Genomic DNA, 17902 nt, shown 5'->3' with positions numbered 1-17902 from the left:
ATAAAGGGTTGAGTGAACATTGGACAGAAAGGTTTACATAGTAATTAAAACTTAGGAATTCAGGAGAGAGAGAGAGAGAGAGAATCCATTATTTGCAAATGGCTGGCTGGGCTGGGAGATAAGCTGATCTGATATTAAGTATCAGACAATGATTCCTTTTACACTCTTACCTAGATATAATATTGAGCATATCCCTGACCAGAGATATAAACCTAAAAGCTTAACTTTTATTCCCACCTTGTCTTTGAGCGGTCTTTTATACAGATAATACCAACCTGTCATTACAGGGAGTAAACATCAACATTAGTTTATTTATTTATTTTTTTAAAGATTTATTTATTTATTTATGATAGACATAGAGAGAGAGAGAGAGGCAGAGACACGGGAGGAGGGAGAAGCAGGCTCCATGCCGGAAGCCCGACGCGGGACTCGATCCTGGGACTCCAGGACCGTGCCCTGGGCCAAAGGCAGGCGCTAAACCGCTGAGCCACCCAGGGATCCCTCAACATTAGTTTAAAAATTTTTGTGCTGGTAAGTTATTTTGTCCATTAAAAATGGTGTATGTTCTATGTTCTTTTTTATGTTCTATGTTATTATAAATATTCTTATTTTTCTGAAATGGAAAGGAATATTAGAATAAAAATAATTTTATCAGTATGCATTTTATTTATTTTTTAGGAGATTTATTTGAGAGAAAGAGCATGAGTGCAAGCTGGGGGCAGGGGTAGAGGGAGAGAGAGAGAGTCTTTTTTTTTTTAAAGATTTTATCCATTTATTCATGAGAGACACACACGGGGAGAGAGAGAGAGAGAGAGAGAGAGAGAGAGAGAGGCAGAAACATAGGCAGAGGGAGAAGCAGGCTTCATACAGGAAGCCCCATTTGGGACTTGATCCCGGGACACTGGGATCATGCCCTAAGCCGAAGCAGATGCTCAACCGCTGAGCGGTCCAGGAGTCAAGAGGGGAGAGTCTTAAGTAGACTCCACCCTGAGCCCAAAGCCCAGAGCCTGGAGCCCAGAGCCCAATGAGGGCTCGATCTCATCACCCTAAGATCATGACCTGAGCCAAAATAAAGAGCTGGACATTAAACCTACTGTCCCACTTAGGAGCCCCATCAGTATGCATTTTAATGATAAATAATAATTTAACAATGTTAAAAGTTATAATTCTGACAAAAATTAAATAAATTCAAATGTAGCACAGAAATCATAGAAATGAAGGCTAAGAAAACAGCAATAGAAAAACCTAATGGGAGACCAATACTAACACACAATCATGTCAATAAATATTAACTGTTTACCATATAAAGGATTTGTAAAAAAAAAAAAATGACCCAACAACTATCTTGTTTAAACTAATGAGACACACTTAAAATGTTTGCAATAGATAAAAAGTTAAGATAGCATCATATTTCATGACCATGCAAATAAAAGAAAAAAGTTGTAATAAAAGATACAGCACATTTCAGAACAAAAATACCTATGATTAAAAATGCCATTACATAATTTCAGTAGTATTTGTTCTAAAAATTTGAAAGGGAAGCTAGTTAAAAATTAGATAACATGTAACCTATTAGACTTCAACCCTTATCAAAATCTGTGTGGAATGGTACATAAATTAGGTGGAGTCACATTAAAATTAAAATTAAATATTTAAAAGAGAAATTCACTTCTTCAATGATTCTTATTCTTTTCTGGATCTCTGTTCCTTTTGAGGATTGATTACATATATAGGACCTCTCTCCAGATAAATTTTGCCAGCAATTTCAGGTATTCAAGAACTTCCCAAAACTACATTACCATTCCTTAGTACATGTTAGATCATAATAGCCAATATTTATAAGCATTTCTCAAATGCTAGGCATTATACTAATGCCTTACATAAAATTTCACTTAATCCTTAGATTAATTAGAAGATACTACTCTTACTCTAATAACATATAGAGTTTTTAAATCTACTACAGAGTTTTTAGATATACTATATAGTTTTATAACTATATATATATATAACATATAGAGTTTTAAGATATACTATATCTAAATATATCTAATATTTATGCAGGCTATACTGTACAGTATATATATCTAAAACTACATACCTAAAAACTCTGTATAACCTATAAGATCAACACTATCATTATTTTCATTTTACAGATCAGCTGAGTGAAGCTTAGAGATACTGTTACTTGTCTAATGCCACATAGCCAGTAAACAGGAGATGAGATTTATGGTCTTATTTCTTTGATCTCAGGTTTCCAGCTCTTCATCACTATGATACATTGTCTCTCACTAAGGCCTTTCCAAATTAATTAAAATTAATATATCTGAAAAAAGATATAAACATATCCAAAAATATAATCCAATATCATATTTTTTATTTATACCACCCTCATTCACCAAGGAGAATTTGAAGTAGTTACAGAGAAGAATACAAAATAAAAAAATATACAGGAATATGTGTGTGTGTGGTGGTGATGGGGAATAAAAAAATGAAATATAACTAGAGATAGAGCCAGAACCCAAAGTGGATATCATAAGGTCATCTTATGATTGATATAGAGGTGAGCCACATATTTGCTTCTGAATGGCATAGTGGCCAGAGAAAAGAAGGATTTAATCAATATTGTTTTACCTGGTACTGAACTGGAGAAAAAGATATTTTCTGCGCAAAACTGTGTAGACAATATCCTCAAGAACATTACACAATAGTGGCTTTTAAGATAAATGTTTCTTACATATTTCTTAGTACAGGCCAAAGCATGATGTCAAAGTATAGGTTAGAACAGACAATTAATTCTATCCATGGTACAATGTAATTTTAAGTATAAAACGTCTGGACTGGGCTAAAGATAAAATGTAGAATAGACAGGGAGATGGAAAGACTAGACATTTCTTCAGGTAATCTTTCTGGAATGAAGCTTTTGAATTTAACAGTTTAGAGTTTATTTCAAGAACCTGGAGTACAGAAATTCTATATTGTGTAGTAGGCCAGATTTATATGCATAGACAGTCAAACAGAGGGTAAAACTGATAACTTCTCAGGAAGGTCAGGGGACCTGAATAGGATTAGATGTCTGAATTTTAGACTTTCCACCAAAATAAGTTGAAGGAAGACCCTATATTTAAAGACTATATCTAATTCACATTGATGTATAAATATGTAATGTTGGAGTCATGACTGAAATTGAAACAGAATGTTTTCTTTGTTTTTGTTAAATAAGAATGTTGGTACAATATAACAAGATTATGGAAAGCTGCCAAAGCAGTACTAGAGAAAACATATTGCTGTAAATATCTTATTAGTTTACAAAATAATAAATTATGTATCTATATAAGAACATAGACAAAGAACAAAGTAAAAACCTTAAATATGTAAGAAAATTTAAAAATGAAAGAGAAGAAATAAACTATTAAAATTGACAACTAATATATTTTTTAAAGATTTTATTCATTTATTCATAAGAGACACAAAGAGAGAAACGGAGGCAGAGACACAGGCAGAGGGAGAAGCAGGCTCCATGCAGGGAGCCCCACACGGGACTCGATCCCGGGACTTCAGGATCACGCCCTGGGCCAAAAGCAGGCGCCAAACCGCTGAGCCACCCAGGGATCCTCAAAATTGATAACTAATATTTAAAAACCTAGTTAGAGTTGCTACTTTGAAAAAGAGAACTAATACACAGCACTGTGCTAGCTGCTAACCGAATAAAAATAAGTTTTTTTTATAGAGAATTCAGATAGTTATTTCTAAATTTTATTTTGGAAGCAAAGAGGAAGGAATCAAATTAAGTTCATTAAAAGGGGAAACATTAGAGTTATGCCTTCAAAGTTTGGTTAAGATGATGACAACAGGTATAGAGCCCCGGGTGGAGGAAAGACATTTCTGGAAAATGAAACAGCCTAAGGATATAGAGACAGGAAAGAATATTATATGCCATTTAGAAATAAGGTAGGTAAGATTTAATTGAAACAAATCATGGAAGATCTCATTAAGAAGGAATGAAGAATAAAAAGAAAAACAGAAGACCAAAGTTTGAGCTTTAAGGAAATGTTCTTAGGGACAGTAGGAAGCAAAGTTGGTTTGAACGTGGAAGAGGTAGGTGTTCAACCCTATATTTGTCGACTGAATGAAAGAAATGGCTATTCCTGTACAGAGGTCAAAAAATAAAAATGGGCCTAGTGATTTCACTAGGAGAACATGAAAGCAAGATGATGTACTCTTTGAATATATAACTTTATAACCTAGTTAGGAAGACCAAGAACTACATAATAGTACAATGTCATACAAATAATCTAGTATTTCATATTATGTTTACCTTTAAAATTGAAGTATGTTTTAAGCATGTCTCTCTGTAATGTTCCTAGAGAATTCTGAATCCACACACTTTTTAAATGTAAGACTTCTACAATTATACTAATAAAAAAGTGAATACCTTTCATATGATAGGGGAAGATGTTTAAAATAATTCTGGAGGAGTTATCAGATTAGGTTTTCCTTTTAGATTGGAAACTTTACTATATTCAAAGAAATATCTATTTCAAAGCAAGTAAACCAAAACTTTAAAAGTTGTTAGATATCCAGAGAGGAAGGCTTTAAAATTCAACCACATCTATTTATCTGTTTATCACTAGATAAGCACAAGGTATGAATGTTATGGTGATATTATTACATTAAGTGGAGATGCTATTGCTACACCAAAGATTATATACTGTAACAGTGACATTATCATTTTTAACACTTACACTGAAGCCAGAATTAGCAAAAACATTTACATTTTGGGAACTTTTTAGAACATAAATGGAATAAGATAATTTTCTAGGTAAGATTAATAGGTTTGAAAGTCTCTCTCTCTGTATATATATTTTTGTTTCTATTTCTATATTTATCCTGCATTCTACTGACACATGTTTAAAAACTAAAATTAAAGTCTCTTCCTAAATTTAAAGGACAAGTTGGTTACCATACATTTAATTAAAGCACCTTACTTCACTAGGATTATATGAGAGATGACAATACAGAAGTCTAACTATATTTCAGAGAACTGTTCTGTTTAAGACACTATCTTGCTTACCTTCTGTGAATAGATAATGATACCAAATTAAAGCAAGCTTGTGTGTGTATAAATCACACCCTCAAATCTACACATCTATACCACACACCTAGTGCCATATATCACTGTGATGACTGATTCACTGCCCCACAACACGGTCAATCGATTGTAGAAACTTCTATTGTTCTTTGTTAATAGGTTAGCATTGGCCTCTGTTTGCTGATCCAAAGTATAAGGAAAGGCAGAAGCAAGGCATTTATAAATTTAATTACATGATTAGTTGTTTCAAAATAATTGTGTCTTCATATTATGAGGTGAAGTAACATTTTCTGAATCCTGATACAAATAAACACCATCTTAGACATATGATACCTTAACACTGCTAACCCAAATGTATGTAGACATAATCTGGTAAATCTGTTTAATGGCAATACTGCCACCCTTACTGATGAAATCTTAAGTTGTTAGTGTGGCTTTATATATTAGACCATTTATAATATATTCATGTAAATCCTGGTTTCTTTCATTTATCCTCCTATGCAGAGGATATAAGTCACAGAAAATAACAGTATGTTCAATACAAACTTTTAAAAAAACTATTACTTAGGGCCAAGTTTTGAATGCCTTTTAATGTCTTGTGACCATTCTTTCAAACTCAAAAATGTACCTTACATTCAGAATACTTTTTAAAAAAACATAAGCTTTCCATTAAAATATGCTTCACAGGACGAGGATTTGAAGTTAGATTCTCAGGTGTAAATATAAGAAATATACTTACCTTTGATTCGAGGTAGACATTTGCTGATGACATTTTTGTAATTTTGCATATGTAACTAACTAAAGAGATGGCACAAAGAATAAACAGACTATCATTAATTAATGCTCGAACAAACACAGTCCATTTCAACTGATTTTCTGGGACATCTCCGTGGACTAACATTGCACAAGTCAAGTTCACCACTAAAAAAAGAAGGCTTGCCAATATAAAGCCCAAATGCAACAGAATTCTGAAAGAAAAAAAATAAATTTATTAGATGTTTATATACTAATGAGAGATTAGATTTAATTCTGAATTAGTGTGTTACTTCAGGTACAATGATAATACCTTCATTTTAAAATCTTTATAATTTCATTTAAATACAAATTTAATAATGACTCAGAGTTACTTAGGATATCTTTGCTATTATGGAATTAATATCTAAGCAATTTAAAAATGGCATTAGGTTTTAAAACATTAATTTAAGGATAATCACATGTGGACTTGAACTCAGTTGTCCATGCCAGGAAGAATAATATAAGATTATTTTAATACTAATTAAAGTAATCCTGTACTTTTCATTTTTTTAAAAAAGGTTTTATTTATTTATTCATGAGAAACAGAGAGAGAGAAGCAGAGACAGAGGCAGAGGGAGAAGCAGGCTCCATGCAAGGAGCCCGATGTGGGACTCAATCCCAGGACCACAGGATCACGTCCTGAGCCAAAGGCAGATGCTCAACCGCTGAGCCACCCAGTCAGGCATCCCTACTTTTCATTTTTATAACTACTAAACATATGTTCATTTACCTTTCCATTCTAAGAATTACCAGGCTTTTATAATCTGCTTGGAAAATTAATATACTCTATCTAAATTTAAATTGATCACTAACATTAGTTTTAAGAGGTTAAGGGAAATGTGTTTTAAATAATGTTCAACTTTTATGATCTTCTGACTATCCATAGCAACCATTACTTTCAAACATCACCAAAGAAGAACATAGGTACAGTATATGTAGAGTTTCAAGCACCTCATTGATACCTCAGCTTCTTATAAAGTTATACTTACTATGCATACAGAGCAACTCTGAAAATGAAATGCCTTAACTGTAGCTCCCTAAGAAAAATGAGATCACTGCATAAAGTGATCTTACCTTTCAGGTAAGGTGCAGATATTTGTATTAAGTAGCTGTAACAGCTATCTATTCCCAGTTCGAATATGTTTATAACCTAAATTAATATGAGCCAGAAATTTGGCATCCTCATATCTTCTATTTTGGGTCACTTTCAAGAGTGGAAATCATAAAATGTTGTCGACCTTTGGAAATAGTTTATAAGAGGTTAATTGAAGGTAATGTGTAATCTATAACAAGCAATCTTTGTTAAGTGTACAAAGTACAAAGATTTTAGTTGGTGAAGTTTAGATCTTAATATTCTCTTCAGATTACATAACATAAGTAATAATATGTAATTTAAAACCCAAAGGGGACCTTGAAGTTATTCACATAACCAGGGGAGTCCAAGATTTAGAGAGGCTAAATGAGTTGCACGGTCAACAAGTTAGTGGGAGAATTGGTCTGAAACCCAAATTTCTGACTCCCCAGCTTAGCATTCTCATTTTTGAGGTTAATCAGTACTGAAACATTCCTTAATTCATGGAACTATTCTATACATGCTTGCCCCAAACAGTAAAATCTAACTTTAGTATGTGTGGGCCCTATGAAACTATATCTCACATCTAAAGCAGCACAGTGGCAGAGCAGCAAAAGAAGGTGTTAAGCAGCAATATGGCTGAAGGAGGAGAACTGTGGTTACTCAATTCATTTCCCATGTGCTAATCTAACTACTGGACTTCCTATAAAACTACTATAGCACCTTCAACTACTATGCCCTTCTACCTTGAGAAGTCTATTGTGAAAAAAATTAGATCTTGCTACTCATGAAACTTACTTGTGTTTGTCAAGTTCAGTGGCACATCTGACTTTACATATAACCTATAAAGAAAGTATAGAAAAAGGTTTTGAAAAAACACTTGTAATATAGTATTCATAAACTTGTTTTGACTTTGTGTTTCAAGTGATACAACTACAAATAATATGTTCCAAATAACATTAGATCAGTAAATTCAAATATTAACATCTGAACTACCATGAAGCAAAATAAGCAGGTTTCCAAAGGCTTAAGTCAGTAATAACTTTCTTTGTTATAGTCTTAAATTTAAATTTCTATCTTTAAAATTTTAAGCAGAATAAATTAAACATTTATTGAACTTTTATTATGAGCCAGACATTGTGCTGGATAGCTTACCACCTAAACTTCATTATATTACTTACATTTTGTCTTAAAATGGAACTACTTACTTAAAAATGAATATGGCTGAATGTTCTTCAAAGATTATTTTTCAAGGGAATAGAAGGGAAGGGAGAAGAAATGGGTAGGAAATATCAGAAAGGGAGACAGAACATAAAGACTCCTAACTCTGGGAAACGAACTAGAGGTGGTGGAAGGGGAGGAGGGCGGGGGGTGGGGGTGAATGGGTGACAGGCACTGAAGGGGGCACTTGACAGGATGAGCACTGGGTGTTATTCTGTATGTTGGCAAATTGAACACCAATAAAAATAAATTTATTTAAAAAAAACAAAGATTATTTTTCCCTAAGATGAAATGAAGTAGTAAAAGGAAACAAGAGACCAAAAAGAATGAACACAAAGATAATGAGCATATATCATATTTAGTAAACTTTCTTCCTTCACAAAGCCTTGCAAAGGGTAAGTTCTCAAATACTTGTTGAATAAAATGAACATGGTAAATTCTGAGAGCATAGTGTGGAAGGTCATAATTTCTTACTAGTGAATTTGGACTTTATTTATTTAGATAATGAGAAGACACTGAAGTTTGTTTGTTTAAAGATTTTATTTATTTATTCATTCACAAGAGACACACAGAGAGAGAGAGAGAGAGAGAGAGAGAGAGAGGCAGGGACACAGGCAGAGAGAGAAGCAGGGTGCATGCAGGAAGCCGATGTGGGACTCGATCCTGGGACTCCAGGATCACGCCCTGGACCAAATGCAGGCTCTAAACCGCTGAGCCACCCAGGGATCCCCAACACTGACGTTTTTTTATGTAGACACTCCAAAATATGAAATTTCATTAATCTGGCATCAATGCACAGGCTAGTACAGAGGAAATTTGGGCAAGGAGAGGAGTAGAAAGACTAGTTATAGGACTACTTAGATAAGGTATTAACTTTGGGGGCATGGAAAGAGTCAAGTATAAAACAGTATAAAGAAAAATAGTATAAGTACTCAATAACTTACTAATTTTATTCAAGCTTTTATTAAGCATACATTATGAAAGGTGCTGTGGATTCATAAATATAGTAACTTTCTACTCCCAAGAAGCTCAGTGTACTGAAGAAATAGATAAACCACTTATTCTGATAATTTGTGGTATCAATGCAAAAGATGCTATCACAACATCTAAGAAGGGAGAAAGACTAATTCATTCCAAGAAATGGTGTGAGGTAAGGAGAAAGGGGAAAGACTGTGTAGTCAGGGAGGACTTCTCAAAGGAAATCACATTTGAGCCAGAACCAAGTTATGAAGGGCAAATTAGGTAAATTTGGTGTTAGGTAAATGCTCAGGCAAAGACAGCAGCTTATGCATGTACCCATATCTGTGTATTTTGGTTACCCAGAAGCTAGATGTGATACAGGCATCTAAAATATTATCCTATTAATTTCCTAATCATTCTCAGATATATCCATTTTCTCTGTCTCCACTACTAAGGTACATATTACAACACCTTTTTATTTGCTTCCATTCTTTACTCCATTTATATCTTTAGAAGGTAAGGGTTCATTTTATTACTTTTTCTTTATTCTCACCTGTCTACATTTAATTTTAATTATTCTTATTTTATAAATTGTACTAAAATATGTATAACACAAAACTCACCACTTAACCATTTTTAAAATATATTTTTTTATTCATTTGAGAGTGTGCATGTGCCTCTGTGCATGTGTGTGCATGCATGTGCAGGAGGGAGGGGCAAAAGGAGAGGGAGAAGCAGACTTACAGCTGAGCAGGAGGCCTGACAGCCAATCCTGGGGCCTTGAGATTATGACCTGAGCCAAAGGCAGATACTTAACTGACTGAGGCACCCAGGCATCCTTTAATCATTAAAAAAAAAACTTACAAAAAAAAAAACTTACATATTTATTTTATAGAGAGAGAGGGGGAGAGAAAGGGCGGCACAGTGAGAGAGGGAGAGAGAAACTTAAACACTCTATGCTGAGCTTGGAGTCCAACATGGGGCTGTACCTCATGACCCTGAGAACATGACCTGAAATGAAACCAAGAGTCAGGTGCTTAACCAACTGTGCTACCCAGCTGCCCCCCATTTAACCATTTTTAACCATTTTTAAGTGTATAGTTAAACTGCATAAAGTATATTCACATTGTTGTGTACACCGTCATTATCATCCATCTCCAGAACTTTTTCATCCTCCTAAACTAAAACTCTGTATTCATTAAACAAGAACTCCTAATTCCTCCCTCCTCCAGCACCTGACAACCACCATTTTACCTTCTGTCTGTGAATTTGACTATTCTAGTAACCTCATATAACGGGAATCATACCATAATTGTTCTTTTGTGATTGGCTTATATCACTTAGCATAATGCCGTCAAAGTTCATCCACGTTATAACTCATGTCACATTTTCCTTTTCTTTTAAAGCTGAATAAGATTCCATTGTATGTATACATCATATTTTGCTTATCTGTTCTTCCATCAGTGGACACTTGAGTAGCTTCCACCTTTTTTGGTATTGTGATGCTGCTATAAACAATATGTTCTACACATGAACTTGTTTTTATATGATTAAAAAAATCATTTGACAGTAAGTTGTTGTGTGTTGCTTCTTTAACCCTAAATATGTAATTCAATGTATACTTCCTTAAAAAATAAAATTGTCTTATGTGACTACAATATAATTACAAAAATTTTAAAATTGAATATTGATATAATACTATTATCTAATTTCCAGACCTTATTTAGATTTCGCCTTTCATTCCAATAATGCCATTTATGGGAGGAAAAAATACCAGGATTATGTGCTAATTTGTGAATACAACCTCCTTTAATTTTCAATTTTTCCCTTTGTATTTACAGTGATTTTGTAGATGCTTCTCAGTTTGGATTTGTCTGTTTTTTCATAATTAGATTCAGGATATGCATTTTGGTAGGAATACCACAGAAATGATGGTGCAATGTTCTTCTAAGTGAATTACATCAGGAGTTTCATGGTGTTGATTTGTCCCATTATTGTGATACTTTGAGCAATTGGTTAAGGTGGTGTCTACCAAGTTTCTCCACTAAGTTACCATTTTTCTCATTGTAATGAGTACCACATGGAGAAATATTTACAATATAAATATCTTCTGTTATTCAAACTTTCATCCATTTGTTTTGGCATCTATTGTCTGAATATATTATTATTAAAATGGAGCATTTTCATTTTAAAAAGTAAATCTGATACTGTTCCAGGACAAAGCTCACACTCCTTTTGACATAACAGGTCTTTCATCATCCCACCCTACCTTCCCATCACTTCATCTTTTTATCCCATCTTCAATCTCATGGTCTGGTCATTTTGGATTATTTACAACTCTTCAAATAAGGGATTCAGTTTCACAACTCTGTGCTTTCCCATGTGTTTTTACTTTACCTGAAATCAGCCTTCTGGGTCATATAACAAATTCCAACTCATGCTTCAAGACTTTGCTCAAGTGTCATCTCTTATACTGTCACCTTAAGTGACTTAAGGAAGAGAAACACCACTCTGTATCCTTGCTCTACTAGTCACATTTTATGGCATTTATTTACATTTTTATTTCCCTCTTAAGAGAGACCGTAACTTACTCATATTTATAGCTCCAGTGCCTAGCATAATGCTTGGTTCATAGTAAATTTTCAGAAAATGTTGGAATAAATGAGCAGTGGGTTTAGGTTAAAGCAAGTATTCTGGTATGTGAAATACAACACAAGTTGAAATTGGAGGGGCAAGCAGTTGCTCAATCATGGAAGCCTGGTAGAAAAAGGCTAAAGAATTAGTCTTTAACTCCCACAAATTCTGTAATACGATTTTATGTTTGAGTGATTTCTTAGGTAAAGTGGTGAAAATGGATTAGAATTGTGGGAAGAACTCTAGTTAATAAATACTGTTGAATTTGAGTGAGTCTACTCAACCACCTTTTCAGGTTATGAATCTAAAGACTTAAATATGAGGACCTGAAAACATAAAAATCCCAGAAGAAAGCACAGGTAGTAATTTCTCTGACATTGGCCATGGCTACATTTTTCTAGCTGTATCTCCTCAGACAAGGGAAACAAAAACAAAAATAAACTATTGAGACCACATCAAAATAAAAAGCTTCTGTATAACAAATGAAACCATCAACAAAACAAAAAGGCAATCTACTGAATGGAAGAAGACATTTGCAATTGATACATCCAATATATGAACTTCTACAACTCAACACCAGCAAAACCAAATAATCTAATTAAAAATGAACAGAAGACATGAAAAGACATTTCTCCAAAGAACACACACAGATGGCCAACATACACATGAAAAGATGCTCAACATCACTCATCCGTTAGGGAAATGCAAATCGAAATCACAATGAGGTATTACCTTGCACCTGTCAGAATGCCTAAAATCAAAACCACAAGAAACAACAAATCTTGGTGAGATGTGGGATAAAAGGAACCCTTCGTGCACCATTGGTGGGAATGCAAACTGGTATGGCCACTATGGAAATCAGGATGGATGTTCCTCAAAAAATTAAAAGTAAAAAAAAAAAATAAAAGTAGAATTACCATATGATCTAGTAATGTCATTACTCGGTATTTATCCAAAGAATATGAAAACACTAATATGAAAAGATATGCACTTCTATGTTTACTGTAGCATTATTTACGATAGCCAAGACATGGAATCAACCCAAGGATCCATTGATAGATGAATGGATAAAGAAGATGTAGTATATGTATATAATGGAAAATTACTCTGCCATAGAAAACAATGAAATCTTGCCATTTGCAATAACATGGATGGATCTAGAGGGTATTCAGCTAAGTGAAATGTTTCAGAGAAAGACAAATACCATTTCACTCATATGTGGAATCTAAGAAACAAAACAAATGAACAAAGAAAAAAAGAAACAAACAAAAAAAGACTCTCAGAGAAAATACAGAGAAGAAATTAGTGGTTGCCAGAGGGAAGGTGAGTGGAAGGATGGATGAAATAGATAAAGAGAATTAAGAGTACACTTATTGTAATGAGTAGTGAGTAATGTACAGAATTGTTGAATCACTACATTGTACACTTGAAACCAGCATAACACTGTACATAGTTATACTGGATAAAAAGAAAAGAATGTCATGTAAATGGAATTATACAGTATGTAACCTTTTGGAATTGGATTTTTTCACTCACCATAATTCTTTGGAGATGCATGTAGATTGCTATGCATATGAATACATTTATTCTTAAAAAAATAGTAAAGAATTGATAGAATGAGTGCCCCACTGACAAAAATTTCAAAAAGTCAGATTGTGGAATTGATTCTTAGGTTTAAAATTTATTACATATAGGCAGAAATTTTGAGAAGCTAGGTGACTGGGAATATAAGAAGGAAGTACAATCACCTACAGAAGTGACAACTGAAACTTCAACTAGAAGACATTTGAGAGAACAATTTGGAATAGAAAGTCAACCTGTGATATGTTCACATCTAATGTCAGAATGAAAAATCACTAAGAGGGAAGAAAAGAGATAGGCAAAGGAGACAGTCATAGAAAACTGCATAGCAGTTTATTTTTTATTTTTTAAAATTTTATTTATTTATTCATGAGAGACACACAGAGGCAGAGACACAGGCAGAGGCAGAGGGAGAAGCAAGCTCCATGCAGGGAGCCTGATGCAGGACTCAATCCCAGGTTTCCAGGATTACGCCCTGAGCTGAAGGCAGACGCTCAACTGCTGAGCCAGCCAGGCGTCCCTGCATAGCAGTTTAGAGGTAATAGAAAGCAAGTATAATCCTGTTAAATTCCACAAAAAGTCAAGAATGATTAAGAAAAAGACCATTTGGTTGAGTTACCAGTATGTCATGGGTACCTTGGAGAAAATGGTTTTCAGTGGAATAATAGAATAAAAAGTATGATGAATTAATAGAGTTAAGACAGTGGGAAGAGGCCATATGAGATATATTTGAAGTTAAGGGAAACCTGGGAAAATCTATGTTGAGAAATATTTCTCTATGAATATTACATATTTCTGCGTGGTATAGGTCTTCTGAGCAAAGGGCTTTGCATAGCAAACATCCTTGAAATAGAGATGGTGTTTACCTTAAGTCCAGAGGGAAGATTTGTTTCCTGACTAGAAGAATAGAGAATATCTCCCTCTCTGGAGATATTCAGGTGTGAGGGCAGGTGATGGTCTTCCTATCCTTCCTTGTTTACTTTCCAGAGTAAAGATAAGATCTGACTGTCTGCCTCCTTTCATTTCAGGGTTCTTCCTCTGTAACATACCTTGCTGCAGGCACAAATAACATCAGGCCCTTACTGTGTTAACCATGTGGGAATTGGGGCTAATGACCTGATGCAAGATATTACTTTGGTTGTTGTTTTTGCCATGAGTAATAAATGGTCTTTTTCTCTGACCCATGGGCCTTGCGTTTTCTGTCAGTATATGTATATATAACTGTGGCAAGCTAATCTGTTAGCTTCAAGTAAGGTAAAGTCTCAGACTTTTCAGTTTCTGATTTAATAATCTGCTGGTCAGAGATAAACTAGAGATAGTGAAATGATAAATGGAGAGCAGGGGAGAGGAAGGGAGAGTTCAATTGTTAAAGAAGGCTCTAAAAGAAGTGGGTTAGCCCTGAAAAGGAAAGCATACTTTTGAGTCAAGAGGTTAGAAGAGACACTTGAAGAAAAAGTAGGAGGTCTGCAGAGAAAATTTAGAATAATCTATAAACCAGCTCTGTTAAAATCAGAAATTTGGATGTAGCATGGATATAATCATTTTGATATAGAGAAGATAGATGAGAGAATTGGGCAGATGGATTCTATTTTTTTCTAGTAAAGTAGGAGGCAAGGTCATATCCTGGGAATGGATGTTAGATTTAAGCACTTATAATATGGAAAACATTTGGAACACATGAACAGAAGGGTTATAAAGGAATATATTGAGAAGAATATAGGTCCAGCTAAAGTCAGGTAGCTGACAGTGGATACAGTCTGCAAGATTTCCTAATTTTGAAATTGAAACAACCTAATAGGAAAAAAAATGGATGCCATTATAAAAAGTTCAAATAACTAGATTTTATTTTCCATGTAATAATTTAAACCTGTAAGATGTAAAACTATCACAGAGAAAGAAAAAGTGGGTGAGTGAACTATATTGTCACAGCATAGAGTCAAAGAAGGGGAATACTAGATTGACCATACGTTCTAAGTACAAAAGACATCACAAGGAAGAAAAGGGAGTAGAGAAAACAGAAGTGGTAAAGTAATCAAAAGTTAGTATGAGGGTGAAAAACAGATAAAAGGATGATTCCAAGATGTTTAAGGGAAAAGAGGTTAGAAAGACTGGTTAGAAAGACTTGCTCCTTTTTCTTTTTCTTTTTTTTAAGATTTTATTTATTTATTCACGAGAGACACACACAGAAAGAGAGAGAGAGGCAGAGGGAGAAGCAGGCTCCATGCAGGGAGGCTGAAGTGGGATTTGATCCCGGGATTCCAGGATCAGGCCCTGGGCTAAAGGCAGCGCTAAAGATGGCGCTAAACTGCTGAGCCACCTGGGCTGCCCTGCTCATTTTGCAATAGCTGACCCAAGGTGCGGCCTTGCTGTTGGGTGGCTCAAATAGAAGGGGAGGGTTTAGGGCTCTAAGAAGCCATTGAATTGAGACACATTGGATGGATTATCAATATCGGCTTTGAAAGAAGATCTATATAACAGTAGACCAGGCCAGAAGAAAGAAAAGCTGATTCATCCAGGAAAGTGGAAGTTATTATTATAGCCAATGATGACCTAATCAGATGGCATGGATTTCAGGGATGATGATAGTACAATATCAGTAGGTAGTACTGGGAAACATAATATAGGCTGATTGTTCTTCCCAAAATTGAGATGGGGGGAGCTTATCCTTATATACAAAGTGTGATCTGGAAAAAGCTAGATTTTAGTGAAGGCATTTAAAAGTTTCAAATGAAGAACAGAATGGGAAGAGGGTGGGAAGTGTAATAAGATTACAGATCATATACAGGGATAAAAAATGGGCATGAGACGGAGTTGAGCAGAATAAGGAAAGAATTAAAGGTCAGCTATCAGCTGAGATATGCAGAATATGTTACAATGCATCATAGATTCAACCAGGTGCTTAAATCACACTGAGAGTATAATAAGGTTAAAAACAATGATCTGAGTAGATTCCAAGTATTTATAAATATAGCTAATAAAACATGATCTTGAGTAAAAAAGAAATTAGTAACATAAAAAAGTCAAGCAATTATATATTATTTGTTAAGATAGTGAAGGGAAGTTCATGAAACATAATAAACATGTACTTTACGTAGATTTTTTTTGAAGTTTAGAATAGTAAATAACATACATCTAAGTACCTTGCTGATGTCAATTTATGTCAGAGGGATCATATCTTCTTCCCAGGTCTTTCTTAATATCAGAAAAACTAAATAAATGGGCCATTTATAGAAGGATATTGTTTTTTTATTACGAAGGTATGAAGAATTACAATGGAATATCACTCAGTCATTAAAAAAAGAAATCTTACCATTTGCAATGACATGAATGGAACTAGACGGTATTATGCTAATTGAAATAAATCAATCAGAGAAAGACAATTATCATATGATTTCATTCATATGTGGTATTTAAGAAACAAAACAGAGGATCATAGGGGAAGCGAGGGAAAAATAAAATAAGATGGAGTCAGAGAGGGAAACAAACCACAAGAGACTCTTAACTAAAGGAAATTAATTGAGGGTTGTGGGAATGGGGTGAGGGGATGGGGTAACTGGGTGATGGGCATTAAGGAGGGCATGTGATGTAATGAACACTGGGTGTTATATGCAACTGATGAATCACTGAACTTTACCTCTGAAACTAATAAAATACTATATGTTAATTGAATTTAAATATAATTTTTAAAAAGTCTGAAGAATTATATGGGTTGGTGTGTATCAAATGTTTTTCATCATATAACCTATCTTCCTCCCACAAAATAGTGGCCCTTAATTTAGAAAAAAATATTTAGAATTTTTGAATTAATAAATATTTAAAATACTGTTATCAGCATACTTTTATTAAAATTTTTTATTTTATTTTATTTTTTAAAGATTTAATTTATTTATTTATGAGAGATACAGAGAGAGAGGCAGTTACACAGGCAGAGGGAGAAGCCGGCTCCATGCAGGGAGCCCGTCATGGAACTTGATCCTGGGTCTCCAGGATCAGGCCCTGGGCTGAAGGTGGCGCTAAACTGCTGAGCCACCTGGGCTGATCCTATTAAAAAAATTTTAACCTGGGGATCCCTGGTGGCTCAGCGGTTCAGCGCCTGCCTTTGGCCCAGGGCCTGATCCTGGGGTCCCGGCATCAAGTTCCACGTCGGGCTCCCGGTGTGGAGCCTGCTTCTCCTTCTGCCTGTGTCTCTGCCTCTCTCTCTCTCTCTCTATCATGAGTAAATAAAAGCTTTAAAAATTTTTTTAACCTATTTTTAAAAAAGATTTTATTTATTTGAGACAGAGGAAGAGAAAGCATGTTTGAGGGGTGGAGCAGAGGAAGAGGAAGAAGCAGGCTCCCTATTGAGCAAGGAGCCAGAGGGAGGGCTCGATCCTAGGATCCTGAAATCACAATTTGAGCTGAAGGCAGACACTTAACTGACTGAGCCACCCTAGGAGCCCCTTAAAATATTTATAAGTTATCTGAGATGATTTTTCCATTTTAAAATGTCAACTCCATGTTTTGTCTCTCCTCCTCAAATAAAGGGAAGAAAGATCAGAGTATGACAAATA

The 17902-nt window shown here is 34.6% G+C and overlaps 1 protein-coding gene across 1 annotated transcript in view; it reads right to left on the bottom strand.

Moving 5' to 3' along the window:
• The window catches only part of GPR137C (G protein-coupled receptor 137C), a 65053-nt gene that overhangs the window by 20276 nt on the left and 26875 nt on the right, over positions 1-17902 (bottom strand). Inside the window, exons 2-3 of the mRNA XM_026000687.2 lie at positions 7755-7798; positions 5829-6057 (exon numbers count right to left, since the gene is read on the bottom strand). Of these exons, the coding sequence (XP_025856472.1) occupies positions 5829-6057; positions 7755-7798 (273 nt within the window). The remainder of the gene's footprint in view (positions 1-5828; positions 6058-7754; positions 7799-17902) is intronic.

Source organism: Vulpes vulpes, chromosome 6 (assembly GCF_048418805.1).
Source record: "Vulpes vulpes isolate BD-2025 chromosome 6, VulVul3, whole genome shotgun sequence".
Classification (NCBI taxonomy): Eukaryota; Metazoa; Chordata; class Mammalia; order Carnivora; family Canidae; genus Vulpes; species Vulpes vulpes.
Note: the sequence above shows the minus strand (reverse complement) of the source record. Positions and strands in the feature narration are given on the sequence as shown.